This window comes from Etheostoma spectabile, chromosome 8 (genome assembly GCF_008692095.1).
Source record: "Etheostoma spectabile isolate EspeVRDwgs_2016 chromosome 8, UIUC_Espe_1.0, whole genome shotgun sequence".
NCBI lineage: Eukaryota > Metazoa > Chordata > Actinopteri > Perciformes > Percidae > Etheostoma > Etheostoma spectabile.
Genome location: NC_045740.1, coordinates 10194512 through 10215360, shown reverse-complemented (window position 1 = coordinate 10215360; position 20849 = coordinate 10194512). Strand labels below are relative to the sequence as shown.

The window sequence follows — 20849 nt, the reverse complement described above, 5'->3', positions numbered from 1 at the left end:
AAAAATGTGCATCTTATTTATTAGGGAAACACTGTAAGTAAGCAGCGCTCATTACAAGTCAAAATCTTGTAATTATGAAAAATTATTTGAAAGAAAAAAAAAACGGTCAATTTAATTATAAAATATAGTATACAGTACAAAATTGGCTATCAGACTTCACAGCTCAATTGTTGGCCATTTAAATAAGGGGCAACAATATATTTATTCACTAACATTTTCAGGATGGATTACTGGATTTTTAGTTCCAAACAAAAGCCCACATTTTCAGTTCAGATTTTAACATTCAAAATTATTCAGCCATTGAAATAAGTAGCTGAAATCAATTTCTCAACCACAATGTCACTTAGATCCATCTCCAAGCCCTTTAGAGGATTTCTCAAAAGAATTGGTCAATAATCAAACTGGGTCCACATATACATAAATACATCATAATTTATTTGACATAAATGGACAGTCCACACCCCAACCTCATCCACATAACATCTTCATTTTTAATTGGTCAGCAGAATGCTTCTCCTCATTACAACAATTTTAACTAAGCAAAAGAACAAACAGATGAGAAGATAGAGCCTTTATATGGACACAATATAGCAGTTTGTGTAAACATCAGTGGGATATGAACACACACTCACCATGCTGAACCTAATGGCAAATGACACCATGGCTGTCTAAAGAAACATTCAACACTACATAGACTGAAATTAATATAAACAAATAATATCAATCAAATAGGTCCTTGTCTTACCCTGAGCTCTTCTAACAGACCTTCTGACATCAATTTGAATCAGAATATTACCAGGAAGTGTCTATCTCACGCACCTGCTTCACAGTACTATGCTTTGAGTTGGACGGCTCTGTCGTACCAAGCTTTAAGGCCACCATGTTGGTGTGACTTCTCTGAACCTGGCTCTAGGTACATGAAGCGTGGGTGTGTGCGTGTGTGTGTGTGTATATGTACACACAGGTGGTATTCCAGGTACCAGAGCTCATAAAGGGGGTGGTTGGTTAAAGGGGCCATTCAGTGGAAAATCTCTTGAGGGTGCGATCTCTCCCCTCACTTTACCACCTCTCTAGCTCCATACCAACGCTTTCGAATGAGAGGAGTTTAGCTGCACATGTTCGTAATGCTCTCCGTTACCCTAAAAATGAAAGAAAAAAACATTCAATTTTCAATAGCTTAAACAGACTTTTACTATAGTGAGATTTTCTTACTGTAAAAGTAGAGTGATACTGTGACTCGCACCTTGGATGCTATGGCTTTGAGTTTGCCAAGTAGAGAGGGTTTTGTGTACACTATTTCATCCTCCATGTCTCCCTCGTTCTCTCCCTCCATCACAGCACAGCTGTCAGCTCCTGGCATCTCACACTCCTTATTGGCAGACATCACCAACCTGGAGTACTTGTATTCCAACCTAGCAAAGAGACAAGCGGCAAAATCACTTACTGCAGGAAAAGAAACATAATGCTGTCCTTGTGCATGCTGACAAAAACTATTGTTAGAAGAAAAACCAAAACAGGAGGGATGGGATCAAACTGGAGTTTGGAGGAGAGAAAGGGACATAACAGGAAACGCTGGTGGGAAAAGAAAGAAAAGAGAAAAAAAAAAAAAAAAAGATATTCGTAAGGTAGGCATCAAGATAGAAAAGGGGAAGTGATTGGGAGTAGGGAGGGAGAAAAGTGGGAAGGAAGAGTGAGTAAGAGGAGGACGAGAGGGTATAGGGAAGGAGGAAAAAGAGAGGGATAAAGTAAAGAAGGAATACAGAAAGGAAGTAGAGGAGAAGTCAAAAGGAGAAGACAAGTAAGAAAGAAGGAAAAGGGGAAAAAAGCATGCAGGAAGAAAAAAAGAGATTTGTACCTTTTGCTCTTCTTCCAGAAGTAGCAGATGAGGATGATGAGCAGCACTGCGGTGAAAGTGCCCAGCCCTGCACCGAGCCGTACCCAGAACTCCATGCCCTCACATGGCAACGTCTCCTTTTCAGGCAAGGTCACACCTCCTATGCACAGCTTCGGTTCAGTCCACACATACAGCAGGTCCTGAGGAAGGACAGACACACATATAGCATTTAATAACATTTAATAAGCCAGACCACACACTGAATATTGTTCATACAAATATCCCTCACATACAGTGACGTCTAAGTGTTTGGAGACTTGAAAGACTTTCTTTAGACTTTCAGTTTTAAGGGTGTTTGCATTCGTACTGGCTGGAGGGATATAAAATGAGCTCGAAATTCTTTTTCCCAGTACACATGAAATAACTGTCCACACACACCTGCTGTGCTCCCTTGCAGGCTCCTTCTATCTGATGGTAGTCTCTCTCTGTGCATGTAGGACAAGCTCCTGAGCTCTCCCACAAGAAATGAAAGGTGCAGCCATCGCATGTTCCCGCAGGGCACTGACTGTAATAGCCAAAAACAAGCGGTCACTTCTACACCACACCAAAGCATAGGTAATAATTGCATGGGGTATTAGACATGGAATGGCAGAAACAGTGACGGAGATGTGGTACCTGGGAACTGAGAGCTCTCCTTTGGTGTTTTTCTCTGGGTTACAGCGAAGTGTCACCACTGCGCTCCGACCTGACTCACAAGATGAGGTCGCCTCCAGGGACCTTCGCAAATGGGGAAAAAAATAAAATAAAAATAAGACAGAACTTTAGATTACTCGATTTTTTGACAAGAAAAAAAATATCTGAAATAATAGGGGTACCTGTAGTAGAAGTTGACATCAGGGACTTTCTTGGAGGTCTGGGGGTACAACTCTGGTCTCGCCCTTATTCCATCAAGTGTACTCTCTACTGTCACTCCTGGTGATAATATACAGAGAATGATTGATTTGATTTGTGTACAATTAATGTCTTTGGTTTTCTCTTTGAACATACATTTGATATTAAAAGCCCAACCTTTTTCTTGTCATAATACCTGTATCTTTAAAAGCACTGATGGCAGTATAAAACCCACCGAATGCGGCTGTGCGCACCCACAACCACTACCACTGTCTGCATTTTATGCTCACTAACCAAGTAATGTGTCAGCCAGGTTAATGGACTGTGAGGCCAGCGCTGTGTGGAAGCCTCGTCCAGTAGCTGGGATTATTGTTGACTGACAGATGAAGGTCTTGAGAGCGTTGGCTCCCTCGCCGTTCTCCCTCTGGGAGTCCGTGATGGATAGGTCTGTTACATTGTCTGTGCATTCCGCCAAATGGCCCTTAAATGAAGAAGAAAAAAAAAGGGCAAATAGCAAGGACATTGCGTTCATACACAGATTTGTGATTGTATTTTATCTGTGTGTGTGTGTGTGTGTGTGTGTTCTCATCTCTTCACACCTTTCCTCCACACAGGCTGATATTGAAGTGATGGAAGTACTTTGTTCCTTTGGAGGTAAAGCTTGGACCGTTCATCAGTGATCCTACAGACCCAAGGAGGCCAAAGTCATAAGTCAGAGTGACATTGCCCTCTGCGTAGGTGAAGTGACAGTCACTGTAACAAAAACTGTGGTCCTGTAAAAAAAATGAAAAAACAAATACAGGTATATGAAGCTCAGCGTAACTTCTTTCAGGAAGACTTCTAAAGCTTTCTCCTCTCTCTTTTCTAAACCGAGCCGCTGATTCATGGCGTTGACTCTCAAGTTAAACCAAATTGGAATTTGCGATGAATTCCATGACCCAATCACATCATTGCATCCCTGCTTTATTAAAAAAAAAAAGAAAAAAAAGAATCTGCTTCTCTACCCCTTATAAAATTATTTACAACGAAGTCTAATCACCTAAGACGCAGTACATTTCAATCTTGTGCATTATGTGATGAATAAACTTATTTGAACCTGTCAACAAAGTCTCTACTGATTTATATGGTTGTTGTGTCATAAATAATTAAACGTTTCGCCAAAAACAACTGATGAGAATTGGATTTCTTTCCACATCACCAACAAACCTTGTCGCTCTTGCTGGCCGGGCCGCAGGGTTTGCAGGCGTCGGGACCCGGCGTAGTGTGAGGGACGAGGTACGTGTTAGTTGGACACTCTGTGCACTGGCTGGTGCGCGTGTCTATGTAGTGTCCAGGTGGGCATGGCACACACGCAGAACTAGAGGGTTGGGTGCTGAGAGCACAAGCTCGACACTCAGAGGACACCCCATCAACAGCGTTACTCACTGAGATGGAGTAGATTCGCGCCACATCGTTGACATGCCGGCGTACCTGAGAGAGACAAACAGGTAGAGATTGATGCTGCGAATAGGTGCTGTGGAATTTAAAAAGGTGATGGACTGGACATTGAGAACTTTAATATAGCAGCAAACTAATATTTTCTATGTAAATATATAGTAGTATAGTAATGGTGTCCTGCTCAGAGAATTCAGACCCACTTCCTCTGTGTGCGTTGTAATCCGGGTTTATCCAAGTTATTTGTTTGTTAGCCGGTCTAGCTGCGTGTGCATGTTAGTGCATTCGAACCCGGGCCCGCTGCGTTGAGGAGTAAACATCTACATATGGGAGCCCGCTCTCTGATAGGCTTAATTAGCTTTGTATCAAGTCATTTGGCAATGGCTTGAATGTACCGGACGTCCATAATTAGAAAAATAAAAAGTTCTACGTAAAATGTTACGCACTAAAGCTTTAAGAGGTTTATACAAAAAAAATTAAAAACTTTTTCCAGGGACTCCAACACTAACCCCTACACATGATTGGATCATAACACACAGTGCTGAACCATTATACAATATGTAGTTCTGCCCTCACTTGAAATGCCCACATTCCTGCAAAGCAGGTACTTTGAAAGGGCAAGTTAACGATTTAAGCTACACCTACAGTAAGTGAGCACAGTGATGAAGTAGTCTGTTTGATTTGTGGCCGCACCACATCAGATAGTACATTTAATACCAAACAGAAGGGAGTGTTGAGTGTACCAAGTGTGGAGTGAATTTACAAGACTAAAGGTTGTCCCAGCAGTTGTTTGAACTTGCTGAATAAACTCTGAAAACCTGTCAGGAAGTTTTCTTGTTTCTGGACATAAGACAATGAATATGAAGGTTGAACCAACAGGCAGGCCAGTTATATATATTATATATATTCTTTCAGAAATCATGTCAGGTAGGACATTACTGAATAACTGGTTTATAGTGGGTTTTTTTATAAAAAAAACAACAACTAAGAATACAAAAAAAATAAAAACACAAAACAATAATAAAGATAGTTACTAAACAATAAACATTATATTGCCAGCCCTAATGTGAATATAAGTGAAACTGGGCATACTTACATCTGAAGGTTGGTTAGTCCTCTGGAAAGCCCATGTGTAGGACACCGATGCATTCTTTGTCATGACATGTGTGTAGGTCTGTCTTTTTTTCGATTTCTCCCATGATTCCACCACTGTAGTACTCTTCCTGTTTATATCCTGAAAAAAACATGCACACGTTCACTTTCTTCACATCACCTAGAGAACAATGTGTATATAGCAGCAAACATTTGTCAGTAGCTATTCTCACCATCATAAAGTAGAGCTCGCAGTCAGCTACACACACAGTTTCAAACTCAAATTTAATGCGACCAAACTCCGTCGCAGAGTGGCTTGACATGGACGTAGGGAGCCTGGTTTCAGATTCCAACAGAGTAGGGTGGAATTAGTGACAACAAAAAGAAACAGACAGCTGAGTGACGAGAGTGATGGATACTGATAAACATCACAGTACTAACTTGAAGCCAGGAACATGGATGTTGAGGATGAGGTAATCATTATCGGAGCTTCCGGCCCCACTCTGGATATGATCACCTGCCACCTCCCAGCCTAAAAGGACAGGACACATTACTACTTAACTATTTAAAGATATACAGTATATACACTCATCAATGCATTGACTCGTCAATCACATTAAAAGAAATAGATTTAACAACAATGTAAAATGTGATTATTTCTTTTCAAGCAGACAATCAGATGGGAGAATCAATACCACTCACATGTCTTTATGGTAAAAAATAAAGCTAAAGCCAGCAGTTAGTTAGCTTCACTTAGCACAAAGACTGGAAACAGCTACAAATGTAAAACCAATTTTTTTAGTTTTACAGGGTGCTATGTGACAGTTTCTTGGGGATTAACCTCCCGGGGTGTTGTCACAATGTCATATTTACCATACAGACATGACTGGTGTAAATCTTCAACTTTTACTTTTTGCAAAACAAAGCATATAAGCATACTGTATATAGTGACATGTTGCTTTAAGAGAGGCATACACAGAGAGAAAGGCCAAGATAAAGAGAGAGAGCACTGCTAGACGTGTGCTGCCAGAAATACCCACCATTCATAGTGTCACATTTGTTGTTGCCCACATTGAAACAACTTGTCTTCATGTTTGGAGGAAGAATATTCCACCATTTAAACTCGTAACCCAAGGAGGGCTCAGTGCCTGCTGGGCACCGCGTACATGCTGCGGGATGAACACAAATAAAAACACAATGAGGAAAAACTAAAGTAACTGAATAAAAATAACAGGGAGGAATGAAAAACAACAACAAAAAAAAAAAAAAATATATATATATATATATATATATATATATATATATAATATTCTCTCTCTCAACAGAGCAGTCAGTACGTTTCAGCCCATCCGAATAGGTCCCAGGTGGGCATGGGGAGCACGTGGCGGTGTCATTGTTATAGAAACCGGGGTTACAGGGGGGACAGGGCTCCCTTTCTCCACTTGGAGGCAACGACTCAGCTCCAGTCACACCCTCCAGACAGATTTTAGGTTCAATCCACTTATATATGACCTGCGTCTGAAATTACAGAGATGGAGGGTGATGGACTAGAACAGAAACTGTGATCACAGAATGGGATTTCTGAGTATTTAAATCTATCAGTGGCCTTATTTCTCTCACCTTGCCTTCGGGGTCACATTTTGTGTGGAACTGGAAATAGTCCTTCCTGGAACATGGAGGTCTGTCCTTACACATAGCGGATCCCTGGGCTTGGAAAATTGGTGAGAAGGCAAAAATAAAACTACATTAGTAAAAGAAAATATCAATCAGTTATTTAAAAAAGCATCTGCAGATTATATTTTAGAATTTACAAAGAACCCCACAATTATTGTACCACTTTAATGCATAAAGTCAACAACATGCTGTATGATTTTGCTGTATGTATATGTTGCTATATCAAATGCAGTTGAGGAATAAAAGAATAGAACAAATAATGTACTCTTAAAGAAGAGCACTTTGGCAGGAGAGTCTGCTAATAAAACAGCAGTAAAGCAAAGGAGTCAAACAATACGCAAAAAAAGCCATATTAAATAAAATGGAGAATAAAAGATTAGGAAGCATATTGCTTTTATCCTCAGTAGCAGCATATTCCAAAACAAAATGTGTTTAACGCAAGTATTATAGGAGCTTTATAAAAAATACAAGAGAATACTCGCTACATCATTTGCCAAAATCTGCTACTCCCTTGCGATAACACAAGCCTGCCGCATTGAAATAACAAGCATGTTTCATCTTTTGAAGTTTGACTCATGTGGGTAGAAATAGGACGAGCTCCCTTTCTATCCTATGGTTGTGTTTTATGTGCTTCTAAGAGCAGCACTGATTAGGCTACAATGAACATTGCACTGCAGTTACATTGTGTGGTTCCAAAAATTCAACATGTGCACATCTTTTTTCTGTGTCAGAGTGTGTTCCTACCTGCATACTGAGTGGTAGTGTTACAGGGGGTGCAGGAGCTGGCACCGTGGCCAGCATAGGTGTCCCGAAGGCAGGGTTCACATGTGGTGGAGCCTGGGACTCGGCTGAACGTCCCTGGCTTACATGGGAAACACTCTGATGTGTAGGCGACTCCTGGCAGAAGGAAATGACAGATGGAGAAGGAAAAGGAAAATAAAAACTGAATCGTTGATTGAGTTGTCATTGATTACAGCGAGAAGTTTGGGAAAAGAGATTAAAATGTGTTATCGACCTTCTATTTGAACATTTTTCAGCAAAACAGGCTTCAACCCTTTGCTCCCCATCAGGACCCCACGTGTCCTCCAGTACAGGATGTTGGTGCCAGATTTCAGGTTCACCTAGAATACACAGGATTTAATGAAATAGTGGAGAAAAAAGGCTTCAAACTGCAACAGAAAACACTGTAATTGGAATGGTGTATACAGCATGTCAATTAAACCGACACAAAACTATGCTGCCATAACACATGCTAACATATGCTTTTAAGAACCTCCACGTATTGATCTTGCATTACAACTAATTATTTGACATATACGTACATATAGCAGCTCATTTCACAGTGTGACAACAATAAGTGATGCCAGCCTCTTAAGCATGACTTAGGCTTCTGCTTTAAATGTACGCTGTAGATACGTGGAGACCAGGACCCTACAGCGTAGCCTGACGTGCACTTCTCAAAAAATTTAACTGCACATCACGGCAAAGCAGGTTGCTCAGCTATGACTTGGTAGCGTCGCATTTCCCCCTACTCATTTCCTGGTTCTCCTTCTTCATAACATGAAATCAAGGAGAGGGTTTACTTTTCCTGCTACAGATTTCCCACTCTGTGGTCAGAAACACTTTGTTTCTCTCACTGTGACTCTAGAATCAGTACTCACTTCGAAGCTGATCAGTGTCACTCTCTCCACCACCCACCCACACCCACTCTGCTATTCTCTTAAGGAGGCCGAAGCACACACCAATGCACTATAAACTTCAGGCCACTTAAGTAGGCTACGGCAAAAAGCTCTGCGTGGAGCCTCCATGGGACCATAAATCACACTTTACTGTACTAACTGGCTTCCTGCTTGTATACACCCATTTATACCTGCTCCGCCTGAGTTCAACACATTGATTTTGAGAGACCCAGGCCAGCTGCCAAAGATGTTTCCTCCGTGTCTATGGTTTATCTTACGGCATGCAACACTTACCGTATGGGTTGCCCATTCACCATTATTGGTGAGCTTGAGCCACTTTCTATCAGCAGACTGATCCATCTCCTGACATTGGTCATTCTGGATCTAAACGCACACAAATCAGTGTCCATCAGCTGAAACGCTCACCTATTTCAAGGTAGTGTTTTATAACTACAACATACATTATATACACTGATGCACAATACAAAAATATTAACCTCTCTAGACAGAAATGTGTGTCGTTTGTGCCGGCAACTTCATTTAACAATAAAACATCTGTCTTATAAAGACAGATGTTAAATCTAAAATGTCCTTAGTTTACAGCCAAAATTTGATTAACTTTGAATCTTTTTTAGCACACCTACCTTCAATGAAGCACTAATTACAAAACTCGTCATTTAACTTGCCATAGCAAACAAAAGCACAGGTGCAACTAATAATGTTAATTATGGCTCTGTTCTATTTAGGTGCCCCAATCAGTGAGCCAGCACGCACAACACCAGGGCCCTGGAACTGGCACAGCCAAAAATAGTGTTATTGCTTTTCCTGCTATGAAAAAGGTCTATTAACAGATTCTCAAATACAACAATTTAAGTCTAGTGTAGTATAGTATGCTGTCTGATTGATGCATCGAATTAGAATGACAACTATCTGGGGCAATTTGTAATTAAATCTAGCATTTTTTTTTCCATTAGCATTGTAGCCATTACATCCTTAGGGCATTCATGACGAGTAATTTGCTTGAGATTTAACAAAAAAAATACGGAAGAACTCTACAGGCTGTCAGTGCAGTGAACACACAAACACACTATGTACGTACAAACAAACAGCATCCACTTAAACAGACAGATCAACATACAGGAAAAAGATAATCTAATGAAAGTTTAAAAACTTACAAAGAATTCAAACAGCAGATTGTTGTCTGGATACTGGTACTCAAAGCTGACAGAGCCCTTTTTCTTCAGATGAACAGCATAAATGAGGGAGACTGTGCATTCATCCCTGTTGGACTCAAGATAGTTTCCTTGAGGCACCCAGGAAGAACTACAAGGAAGAATATATCAAATTAATTATACACTTCACATCCAAATTTCTGTTTCTCTTGCAGTTTACTCACACACCTGTTGCAGGTGGGCTTGTCATCCCCGTGGGGACTGTTTTCCAGTGAGGTTGCCAGGCTACTGAATCCAGCAGGCATGGAATCCCATTGGTCGAAGCGGATACCACTGCCGAGGGAGTAGCTTCCTGCTGCACACTGGGTACACTCCTGAGCAGACATCTCAAGGAACTCCCCAGCCTTGCATGAGAAGGCTAGAGGACACAGAGAGACAAGGTACACAGGGGTGAAAAGAAGAAGAATATCACACTGAATACATTGTTTCTTAACTGCCTTTGCATTCTGCTGCAAAATTCATACACCTAATATAGAAAACACACAGACTAAGGTGACAGAAAAAAATCACTGCCATATCCTGTAAAATGTAGCCCCTGTGATCAGGGAACTTAATCTTTACATCCTGTTCCACACGGGGGGGGGGTTCTCCCATGGAGCCATAATGTCTTCTATGTTTGCCGATTGTTTGACTGTTTTAACAGTATCAGCTCTACCTGAGCTGGTCAAATGCCATTCATTGTAATGCCTTTATATATACACTTCTAAGCAACCAGTGCAAAAGGTGTGGGATTAGGCTGTGTAGCCCACTGTGTCAATGTGTGCAGCAGAAGACCAATGATAAACTCATCCGAGCAATTAGTGAAGCGGTGTTGTGACAGCAGTTCTAGAAAGGTCTAAAAAAGAACAATTGTATGACCGCCTTGTTGAATATAAGTATGCTTGTCTGCCTTCCTGGCTCTACTGTGATAAGGCACCTTTCACCACAATTGAGATGTCTGTGGGGGGGATTACCCCTCCAATCCAACTCTCAACAAAAACAAGAATTTAACACACCCTTTACTTAGCAGACCCGTTTCCATGGCACAACATTACCACTTACAAATACTAAAATAATTACATTTGTCTGTGAATGACTGTGTCCATTCAAAAGCAACAACTCTGCAGACTTACCTGTTTGGACAGATTTCCTCATAGTGACAGATGTTTGAGGAACACCAACATCTGTCACCAGTTACTGCATCTCATATTAGACACATACAATTATTGTGTGAAACAACATGACCGATTAATGATTGACCAAAAAGTAATTATGTGCCAGTATTTTCTTCAGAGTATTGGCCTGTGGTTTTCTATGTATTTGGTTGGAGGATATCCAAACTCGGTCAGCCATATCCAAACTCAGTCAGCCAGGTTGTGGTGGTGGAAATTCCATGCTACTGATAAGAAGGTGAGATACTACGTCAACATTCACTAACTCACACCACATATACTTACTGCACTCTGTGCCACGTACTGGCTCTGGTAGTCCAGTGCAGGCCCCGGGGCTCTGCGGGATTGCCACTCTCCACCGAGATCCTGTGCTGTCACACTCTGTGTACTCATAGTAGTAGTCCGTCTGACAACACACACACACAACCACACAACCACACACACCCACACCCACACACACACACAAAAATCAGTCGTCATGACAGTCTTAGACCCAAACTATGAGCAAACGTAGGTCAGAGGCAGGTCAGTAAACATCACACCACACGAGGCCTCCATCCACATCAGAGCCTCGACTCATCTCATTCTGGGTGACAATACATCAGAGCAGTCTAAATGGCTGCCGCTACTGCATTAGCAACCAGCACTGAAATTAACTTCCGTATCCAGCTGCTTGGGCCTTACAAAACATGACTGCTTGTTACGCTGCTTTATCTCTTAAGCCACGACCACTCTTCTGCCCTGGATACACAACATACCATCTCCACGGCGATGGGAATTGGGGGATTGGCAGCAGGCAGAGGCGTTTTACCAGCAGCTTTTCAAATTTTCAGCTTCATGAACACTTAAGAATTTGATAATCACACATTATAGTTTTAATCTGTGGTCTAGAGTGAACACCATTTGCTTGATGTTCTCGCCTCCACAGAGCTTTTCTCCATCTTTCTATCTACAGAGGAGGGTGGCCTAATTTCTGACAGTTTACATAATGTTGCTCCTCGAGCAAAACCAGATTTTGACACCGCAGCACATGCAGGCTGTTATTGTTAGAGGAATGAGTTCCACTGGTGTCTGTGGGTCTGGAGATAGAGCTCAGTCACACTGATGATAAGGGGGGAAAAAAGCAGAATCAAGCATAATTGTAGACCAAAGTCAATGATTTAACATTACAGCTGCAGACATAAGAAATGTACTGAGAATAGGATTGTATTGTGAACTATGTTGCACTCATTATCTTTCGGGACTCCTACAAAGAGCTAGTCAATCACTGATTTGGCAGACTTTCAATACTCATCTCAAGCCATGTTTCAGCATGAGAGTTCCACTCCTGAATGAATTTAGAGATTTAAAACAAGGTATCAGCTCTGACGGCATACGTTGTCATCCCAGAAAATGTAGCACCATATAGCACTTCACTGGAGAGCTGCAGTAATCTCTCCGCAAGTGTGAAAAGAGAGATTGAGCCAATAACTCAAAAGGAATGTTGCTCCTCTATCCTGGGACTGTCTGCTGTGTGACTGAGCTGCCAGCCTGGACTGAGGAGGTGTTGAGTTGAGCCAGACCAGAGGGAAGGAAAGGCCAGTCCATGCAGGAAACTGATAACAGCCAGAACAGCACTCAGTGCTGAAGTTCAACATACACCAGACCCCATCAGAGATTCGCGCTCCCCCATGTTATTCAAACTTGTTCTCTTTACAAGGAGAGCAATGTGAATTTTGCCTACTAACCTGCTGCAAAAGATAAGGGAATGAATTTCTAAACATCATAAATTGGCCCGGAAACGTGTCATCAATTTCTAGTCGTAAACTATCTGATATGTGGATTCTCAACTCGCTGTCAGCGTGTGCAGCCTCTGCGCGTTTTTCTTATTGCCATCCCCTGTAGTGAGCTCAATAAACAATAAAATCGGAAGCATTGAAACACGATGAAGCCTTATCGACCGAATATGGCATCTCTCACCTCGCTACACAATCGCTGTCCGTTGGCCCCGTCAATCAACCAGAGCGTGCAGAGGATGAGAGCGCAATTGGCCACAAACCAAGCCGAGGACCGCATTGTAGAGCATCAAGGGGGAGAAAAAACCACAACCTTGATCCAGGATGGATAATTGTATCTTAAACCTGAGCCAGAAATATCTCTGGTTCAGATCGACACCCGCTTCCGTCGCCTCTTGTCGGCAGATTGTAACTCTTACCACCTGCGATTATCCTCAGACGGTGCGCTCCAGGGCGGCCTCATCTTCACAATCACACTGAGCAGAATTAGAGGATTCTTCCGGTTAATCTTTTCAAAGTAAAGTTCGTGACGCATGTGTGAGGGACAGATTTGTCACCAGTTTATTTATTCTCGCCAGTTTTTTTCCCAATAATTGTAATATAATTTAGTTTGTATGTAGTCTACAACAGTGTTCATTGCCTCCAAGTGCACACTATTTTGCCACTTTATTTTGAAGATGAAAATACGTAATACGTCAAATTGTCTGGCTTTCTACTGACTTTACGCTGCTGTGCGTGTGTGCCTTTAACCACCGCTTCTGACGTTACTATGACGTCCCTCAGGAAAAAAATATATACATTTTGTTATCTTGCGCGATGTAATTTGCAAGCTATATTTAGTTGACGTGAAATATAAAAGTAAGCGCTAAAGGCAAGTTAACAACCTCTAATGAGGTCATTGTTGCATATTTGTTTAGGCTAATGTCGCAGTGAGAATAACATTGTCAAAGCACCAAACTGCATTTTGTATTCATCTTCCTCTTGAAAACACCTTCGGATGGATGCACTGTAAAGGCCATTGTTCTCAAACCCCAACCCTTGTAGTCCATGTCACCGACCGCCAGAGGGAAGCAGAGCTCTGCTACAACATCACTGCTAAATAGATGGATCACATACTGTAGCCCAGTGTGTGTTAGCTTATTAATCAGCATATAATGAGAACATTCAGTTTATATTTTCGTGCCTGAAGGGAATGATTTTCATACACATAAATGGCTTGCAACTATGGAGGTCTGGCTTGTGGAGCAGAGTTCACTCAGCTGCAAAGTGCAAAGGCTCTAGTTTTACGCCTGTCGGTAGGGTGTGAATAGATAGTTGAAATGAACGCAGACACAGATGTGCTGATGAGACTTAATTCATCCTACAGAGGAAGAGTGGGAAAGGTTGAAGCAAAAAATGTATTATTGTAAAATAGTGATTAAACTGTAAACCTTCAGAATATGAGGCCCTCTCAAGACACCCTTGCAAACATTTCAATCAAGCTTGCTGCATCAATTTATTGTTTACATCAAATAGAAGGGACTACACTGTACAATGTGCATCTAAACTGTATATTCAGGAATTCCTGTTTTGTCACAGAATACTCTTTGACATTCGAAATATGTATTTCAACATCTAATACCCTATTTATTAATGTAGTGCAGTGGTAGTTCTTTATTAGTGTAATCATGTTTTGGCATCATTGTTCTACTTACTTCTTACAGGGGATCCCACTGAATCCAATGAGTTGCTGTCTTTAAGAGCCAAAGTTCCACAAGAATACAACCAGTAGCTGGTCAGTCATTCTTTTTCTTTTCGTTTTTTGCTGCTGTCATATAAGTAAAATATTATCCAGCTTTTTCTTTTAACCAAGTTCTACCCTCATACTATAAGTTAGCTTTAAGTAGCCTATTCTATCAGAAGTAACATGTTGCAGACAATAGATATCTTCCGTAGCAATACACACAGTTATCAATTGATTTTTATTAAATTCTCTTGAAACTACATCCCTTCTAAGTTTCTAAATAGTTGTTGCAAACTATATCTCTGTTTACATCCTGAGACAAAAGAGCTCATGCATGTTTCATGATCACACCCAGGTTCAATTTGTCAGGGTGTGTTACACTCACAACATGTAGCTGCCTCAAAAAGAGAGTACTCACAAGCCCACTCTTGGACTTTATTTATTAATACATGCAGACTTTGAATGACAACAACTCTGTTACAGCCTAACAAAACTCCATTGCTCACGTTACACAAAGATGCACTCACAACAACCAACGGCTGAAGGTGAACTGGACTCATCATAGACAATAAACTCAGTTTATTTCCCAGCAAAGACTCCATGTCATTTGTAGACACAGAGCACTGTCTGTCACCCCCCCCCCCCCCCCCCCCCCCCCATATCCAAGCATGATCCAACCCATCCTACCAAAATGTTCCACCTGCTTCTCCATGTTAACCGTCTCCAGCAAAACCAACTTACTAGCATCCCACACACTGACTACAAAATCATCTGCCTGACCACTCCCACTGTCTCAGAGCCAGCTCACTTCTAGCACTTAAAATAGCAAATGACACCGATCAACCCCTCAATCAACACGTCACATTATTTCCATCTGGCCGGAGATACAAGGCTCTCAAATGGAGAAGAGCTCGTTTGAGCAGGAGTTTCTTCCCCTCTGCAATAGCAGCCCTGAACAATCTGCCTCGCTGATGATGAATGCATTCACAGAGACTTTATGTACTGACTATATTTGTATGTTGACAGGTGTATATCTGTATGTTACATGATGTGTACTGGCTGTCATTCCTCCACCTGACATGAGTGACATTATCTGATTGTTGATCTTCCCAATGTTCAGGAAGCAATCTCTGCTTTGGAGATGTCTGGTGAGCAAGAGGGTCACATTACCATTGGAAAACAGAAGAGAAATCTAGAGTGGGCAATATTAAAAAATCAATACTGTGGCAATTAATCAATCAATAGTTTATAGTATTCAGTCCTATATTTCTGGGCGCCAATGGTATTTTTCTTAAATCTCAGTCATCTCTGCACTATGACCAAACTGTTGCCTATTCATTTGAACTTGCCACCTAATAAATCAGTTGGACCAAAGGTACACCTGTAATTCATCTTTAAACAAAGTTGAACGTGGTATTTGATTTTTCTGGAAGTATAAATTCCACGCTTTTATTTTGAAATACAAAGCATTCACAAGTGTTGCTCCCCCATATACTTTATGGCCAAGACATACTGTCACATTATATATTGGCCATCCTGGGCGAGTTTAATGACCGGCTATTTAACCCCTGATGAAGCTGAGATGACGGATTGGGCGTTTGCAATGAAGATTTGAGTTTTTCCATAACCCACCTGCTACCACATATGTTGCATTTTATTGGTATATAGGTTTTCAAATAAACATCAAAACATTGTCTGCTGTACTTGTTATATAACCAATCCAAATCCTGTGAAACAATCTGACATAAGATCTGCATTTTTTGTCATAACTCCACGCTTGATGTTGTCTATGAAAAATACAGATTCACCAGTAGACCAGGCTGGATAAACTATTGATGCAAGTCTGCCTTATGTGATTATATGAATATTTGAGTAGTCATTACCCAAGGGCAGCTGGGTTTTCCTGTCTCACACATTCTGTCTGAAGGTCTCTCTCTCTCTCTCTCTCTCTGTCTCTCTCTCTTTCTCTCTGTCCTTTCTCTTTCTCATCTAAGGCCTATCACTTACGTGTTTGCCTGTAACCTGAACTCTCATATTCAACCATCTGTAATGCTCCAATAACCTTTACACTCTAGGCCACTGCTCTGTGATCAGATGGGTTCATTAATTAATGGTAGGGAAGTGTAGAGCAAGTATATTAGTAACTGACCCTAAATCAGATGGTAACCAGAGCCACTGGCACCACCCCTGCCTCCAAACTCACAACAGACCAGGGACTACCTGGTCAAGTAATGAGACACCCACCTCTGACACACTGCAACTCACACACACACACAAACACAAAGAAAACCCTGAGACTCTCACACTCACACAGACAAAGGTTGCAGGGAGGTAGATAAGGGAGTAGGAAGGGCTGAAGGAAAAATGACCCTCGCTTGTAAAGAGTGGTTGAAGAAACCTGGCTAGGGATCTATTTTCTGTGAGCGAAAGAGAGAATGTTGTGCTGACAGATTGCCCTACTGACCGTGAGATGGCCGACACAGACTGGACTTTAAAGGTTAAGTCTGGGATAAACTGATGATCCATTGATACAGCTGCTGCTGCTGCTGCTGCTGCTGCTGCTGGTTAAGTGGACAACAAATGCTGCTATGACACAACAAGACATGCTGAAATGGAGGACAGCTTTTGAGGCTATTTGTTGGAATGGATCAAGCTAAATGTATTGCCAGGATGAAGAGATGTTTTTATTTCATTTGTTACTTCAAAAGTGGGGAATGGTTGTCACATTGTTATATAGTGCATTTGCCTTCTTACCACTTAAAGGAAATTCTGTATATTCCTTACTGGTTGTTGTTCATGCTCTGCTCAAGTGTTTGCTGATGTGCAGAATGCTACTCCAGATTAACTGCCTAATGTTGCCCCACACACTGAATACCCCCAGATCCACCTGCAATTAAGGGTTATTTTACTCTCTGTTTTGGTCATTTCCGAATCCACCGACATGCATGGACTACCTTGTTCCTCTCTGGGCCACTGTTTTGGTAATTCATCTGATGTCAACACTGATCCAGCACCTTCTCAGGAGCAAAACAATTCCAGACAAAGCCCAAATACCCATGGACATCCGGCAGCAGACCCAGTTATTTCCCAACCAGAAGCCCTACCATGCAGCCCACAGGAGCAGCAGCACAAACAGCCTCAGAGGACTGTCAGCTGTATCTCTAACCACTCTACCAGAACCATAAAAGTAAATGGAACCAACTCAAACTCTATCTGCCACATGCAGGACACAGATGATGACCCATGCCTTGAGTCTCCGCCGGACTGCTATAGCCTCTCCCAGAGCTCAGAAGATGAGGAGCTGGATGTAGAGTTTAGTCCGGAGCTGGAGCTGAAATATCCTCAAATACCCAGACCCTCCATAATTATCAGACAACCTGAGGTAAGATGGCTGTGGTCAGTAAATTCTGTTTACAACTGACGCTGTCAATAATAATCAATAACGTAATTCAGTACGACAGCAATAATTTTGACAGGAGGCGATTAAATTATGGAGTAAAAAAAAAAAGAAGCAGTTGATTGTTGATTTCCTGTAATACATTGTATCACCACAAGGTGGGTATAGAAGATAAATGACTGAAATAAGTTCTTCACATGGTGGTGCAAGTAGAGACTGCTCTGTCCAGAATACTACAAAATCTTCTTATCAATAAGATGTAAAGCTCTGAAACACACACATACACACACACACACACACACACACACACACACACACACTCACACAGTTTGCAGTTCCTTAGTTCCTCAGTGACTGTAGATTAGGTGTCAGTGAAATGTGTTCTGAGCTCCTTTGTCTGGGTGTTTATGCTTATATATATGTGTGTGTGTGTGTGTGTGTGTGTGTGTGTGTGTGTGTGTGTGTGTGTGTGTGTGTGTGTGTGTGTGTGAGAGAGAGAGTTACCAGTATTTAGTGTTCACTAAACCCCCCATTCCAAGAAGAGGATGACACATTATGTAAGCTGGGCACCGCAGGCTCTGATCAATAATGCTGATCAGATATGGAAACTGCATGAGAATGAGAGGGAGGAGGGGCTGCTTTTACTAGGAATCCTGGAATTTACACTGTTGATTACTTCATCCAAAGGGAGACATTTCATCAGCAGATGTTTTGACATCTGTTGGCTTGATCGTTTTAAGCCAGAGGATTGTCACTTTTGATACAGTCTAAGTGGAGAAATGTGCAGTGAAAGCTGAACGTACGACAATTCCTCGACCGACTAAAACATTGAGCCAACTGTAACCATTATTTAACGGATTTGTCCTTTAACCTCGCACCTGCCTCACAATAAAACTGCAGCAAGCTGCTCATAGGCCACCAGTACAATACATGTAGAGGACACCTCCCAGGGTTATGAGACTTGGAATGAACACAACTGTGACCTCCTCCAACATAGCTTTTATTGTGCTGTATCAGAATGAGTTGCAAAGGAGTGTTTTTACACAATCCATATTTCGTACTTTCTGTGGAAACAAGCAAGAGGTTTCACAATGTGTACTGAAGCAAAGCAAATATTGAACATGTAAGCTTACACCAAGGGTTGCTTCCGTATTGAACTGTGATCTAGACAGCAGGATCAAAGAATTGATCCAGTGGAGCCCAGGCATGATCTGAGCATGTCTGTTGCCTATCCCTAGACACCCCATCTCCTTCACAGCTGACCCCTCACAAATCACAGCCAAAAGCTTTAGTGATTCCTGCCCTTGTGGCACTAATTAATGTCCTCTCTGTTAAAGAGCTCAAGGGACTGAATGTAAAAACGCTGTCAATTAACGAAAGGAATATTGTCAAATGGCTGTATAGTGTGTCTGAAAAGAGAAATGAGTAGGAGTTTATGAGCATGAGTAACAGAGGGTGACTTTTGGTGTATTATGTGCCAGGCCATCATGTCATTCCACAGTGTGCAATTCCTCTGACTTAATCATTGGTGTTTTTGTTGAGATATATCCAGCTAAGCAACATATGTAATGTAGCTTTGATCTCCTGGGCCTTGAGGCTTTATCTTTGTTTGTGTGTCCATATCAATGTGTGATAATACGGTTGTTGCATTTATCTTTAACCCCTCCCTTAAAGGCAGACATGTTTATGGGACACATCCAATATTCAGAGCAGGAACAGCTTGAACACACACACACACACACACACACACAGGAACAATGATTTTATGATTCAAGAAAGAATGTTTAACTATAAACAATCAAACAGGGTGACAGAGAGCAAAGAACAGGAACATTACCTTAAAGAACATCACTGTCTATCTTACATGTAACACTGGCTTCAAACTGTTTCTGACAGTCATTTCTTGTTGTGTTGCAGGCAGACATTTAGCAGGAGATAAAGGGTGATAAACACTGAATTCCAATCCCTGGGTTATTAATGTTCTTGACCATATATGGCAATATTAAGATACTATTTACATGGATACAATAATGTGTTACATCATGTATGACGAGTGCTAAGATCATTGGCTTTGCCTTTGTATTGCCCCATAATTATACCTTGCTGGGTTCGGCCTCATGCAGGCATGCACACACTGTGATGTCCACTAGATTAATGTGCTTGTTATTCAGATTCAGATGGCCTGACAGTGACTGACAGTATCCCTTTGTGTTCCCTTCCCACACTCCCCTCAGGAATCAGAATTCCAGGAAACGGCGTCTGACAGGTCGGACGGTAGGCAGGCAGAGGATGGAGGGTTATCAGGTACGGAAAACAACACAAGCTTCCTCCTCTCTTCTCTCTACGCTCCCTTCTGCACCTCTGCTGGGCACTGATTTGACAATGGAAAAAGTTCTGGCTGGAGCTGTCCTCCACTGATGGAAAAACAACTTAGATTTTTATGTGGAGGGGAACATATTTGTGAAAAGAATTGCCCTGTGTATGAGGAAATGGTTCACCCCAATGTGTCAACGTGTCTTCATGAAAGAATTTTTGTTCTATAACTTGTCTGGTCACGAGTGATTAGGGAGCCTTCTCTTTGTCGGTCTGAACAGTTATCCAGAGGAAAGGACAGACATTCCATATGTGTGTGCGTGCGTGCGTGCATGGCGTATGTGTGCGCATGTGTGCGTATGTGTTCACTCACCTTGCCAGGATGTCTGGGAGGAGCTCAGTGCTGGCAGTTACCTAGGCGATGAGTCTTGGGGCAAAGCACTGGGAGGGGTGGAGGGCTAAAAATGGGTAAAAGGCTGGAGTCAAGTGGTTGATTAAGAATGTGATTGAGTGTGTACTTTGCGTGTAGCTAAAGTTTGAATTTGAGTGTCAGGAGACTTACGGGAGAGGGGGTGTGCAGCCTTGGCATGCACAAACCAAGGCTGTCCCATCTGCAGTCTGTCTCTCTGTCTTTATTTTCCAACCCCATCTGAT

General features: G+C 41.8%; 1 protein-coding gene across 1 annotated transcript; it reads right to left on the bottom strand.

The window, feature by feature from the left end:
* Positions 1-412: 412 nt before the first annotated feature.
* Positions 413-13248, bottom strand: elapor2a (endosome-lysosome associated apoptosis and autophagy regulator family member 2a). The gene is made up of 22 exons (XM_032523922.1): positions 12947-13248; positions 11273-11393; positions 10005-10194; positions 9780-9927; positions 8899-8988; positions 7941-8046; positions 7670-7822; positions 6872-6960; positions 6589-6769; positions 6292-6420; positions 5693-5783; positions 5485-5587; positions 5256-5393; positions 3932-4195; positions 3325-3498; positions 3020-3206; positions 2710-2806; positions 2510-2611; positions 2273-2399; positions 1856-2034; positions 1244-1412; positions 413-1139 (listed from the first exon to the last, which is right to left on the bottom strand). Exons 1-22 carry the CDS (start codon positions 13040-13042, stop codon positions 1071-1073), a joined length of 3003 nt encoding a protein of 1000 aa, XP_032379813.1. The 5' UTR covers positions 13043-13248; the 3' UTR covers positions 413-1070.
* Positions 13249-20849: the final 7601 nt, after the last annotated feature.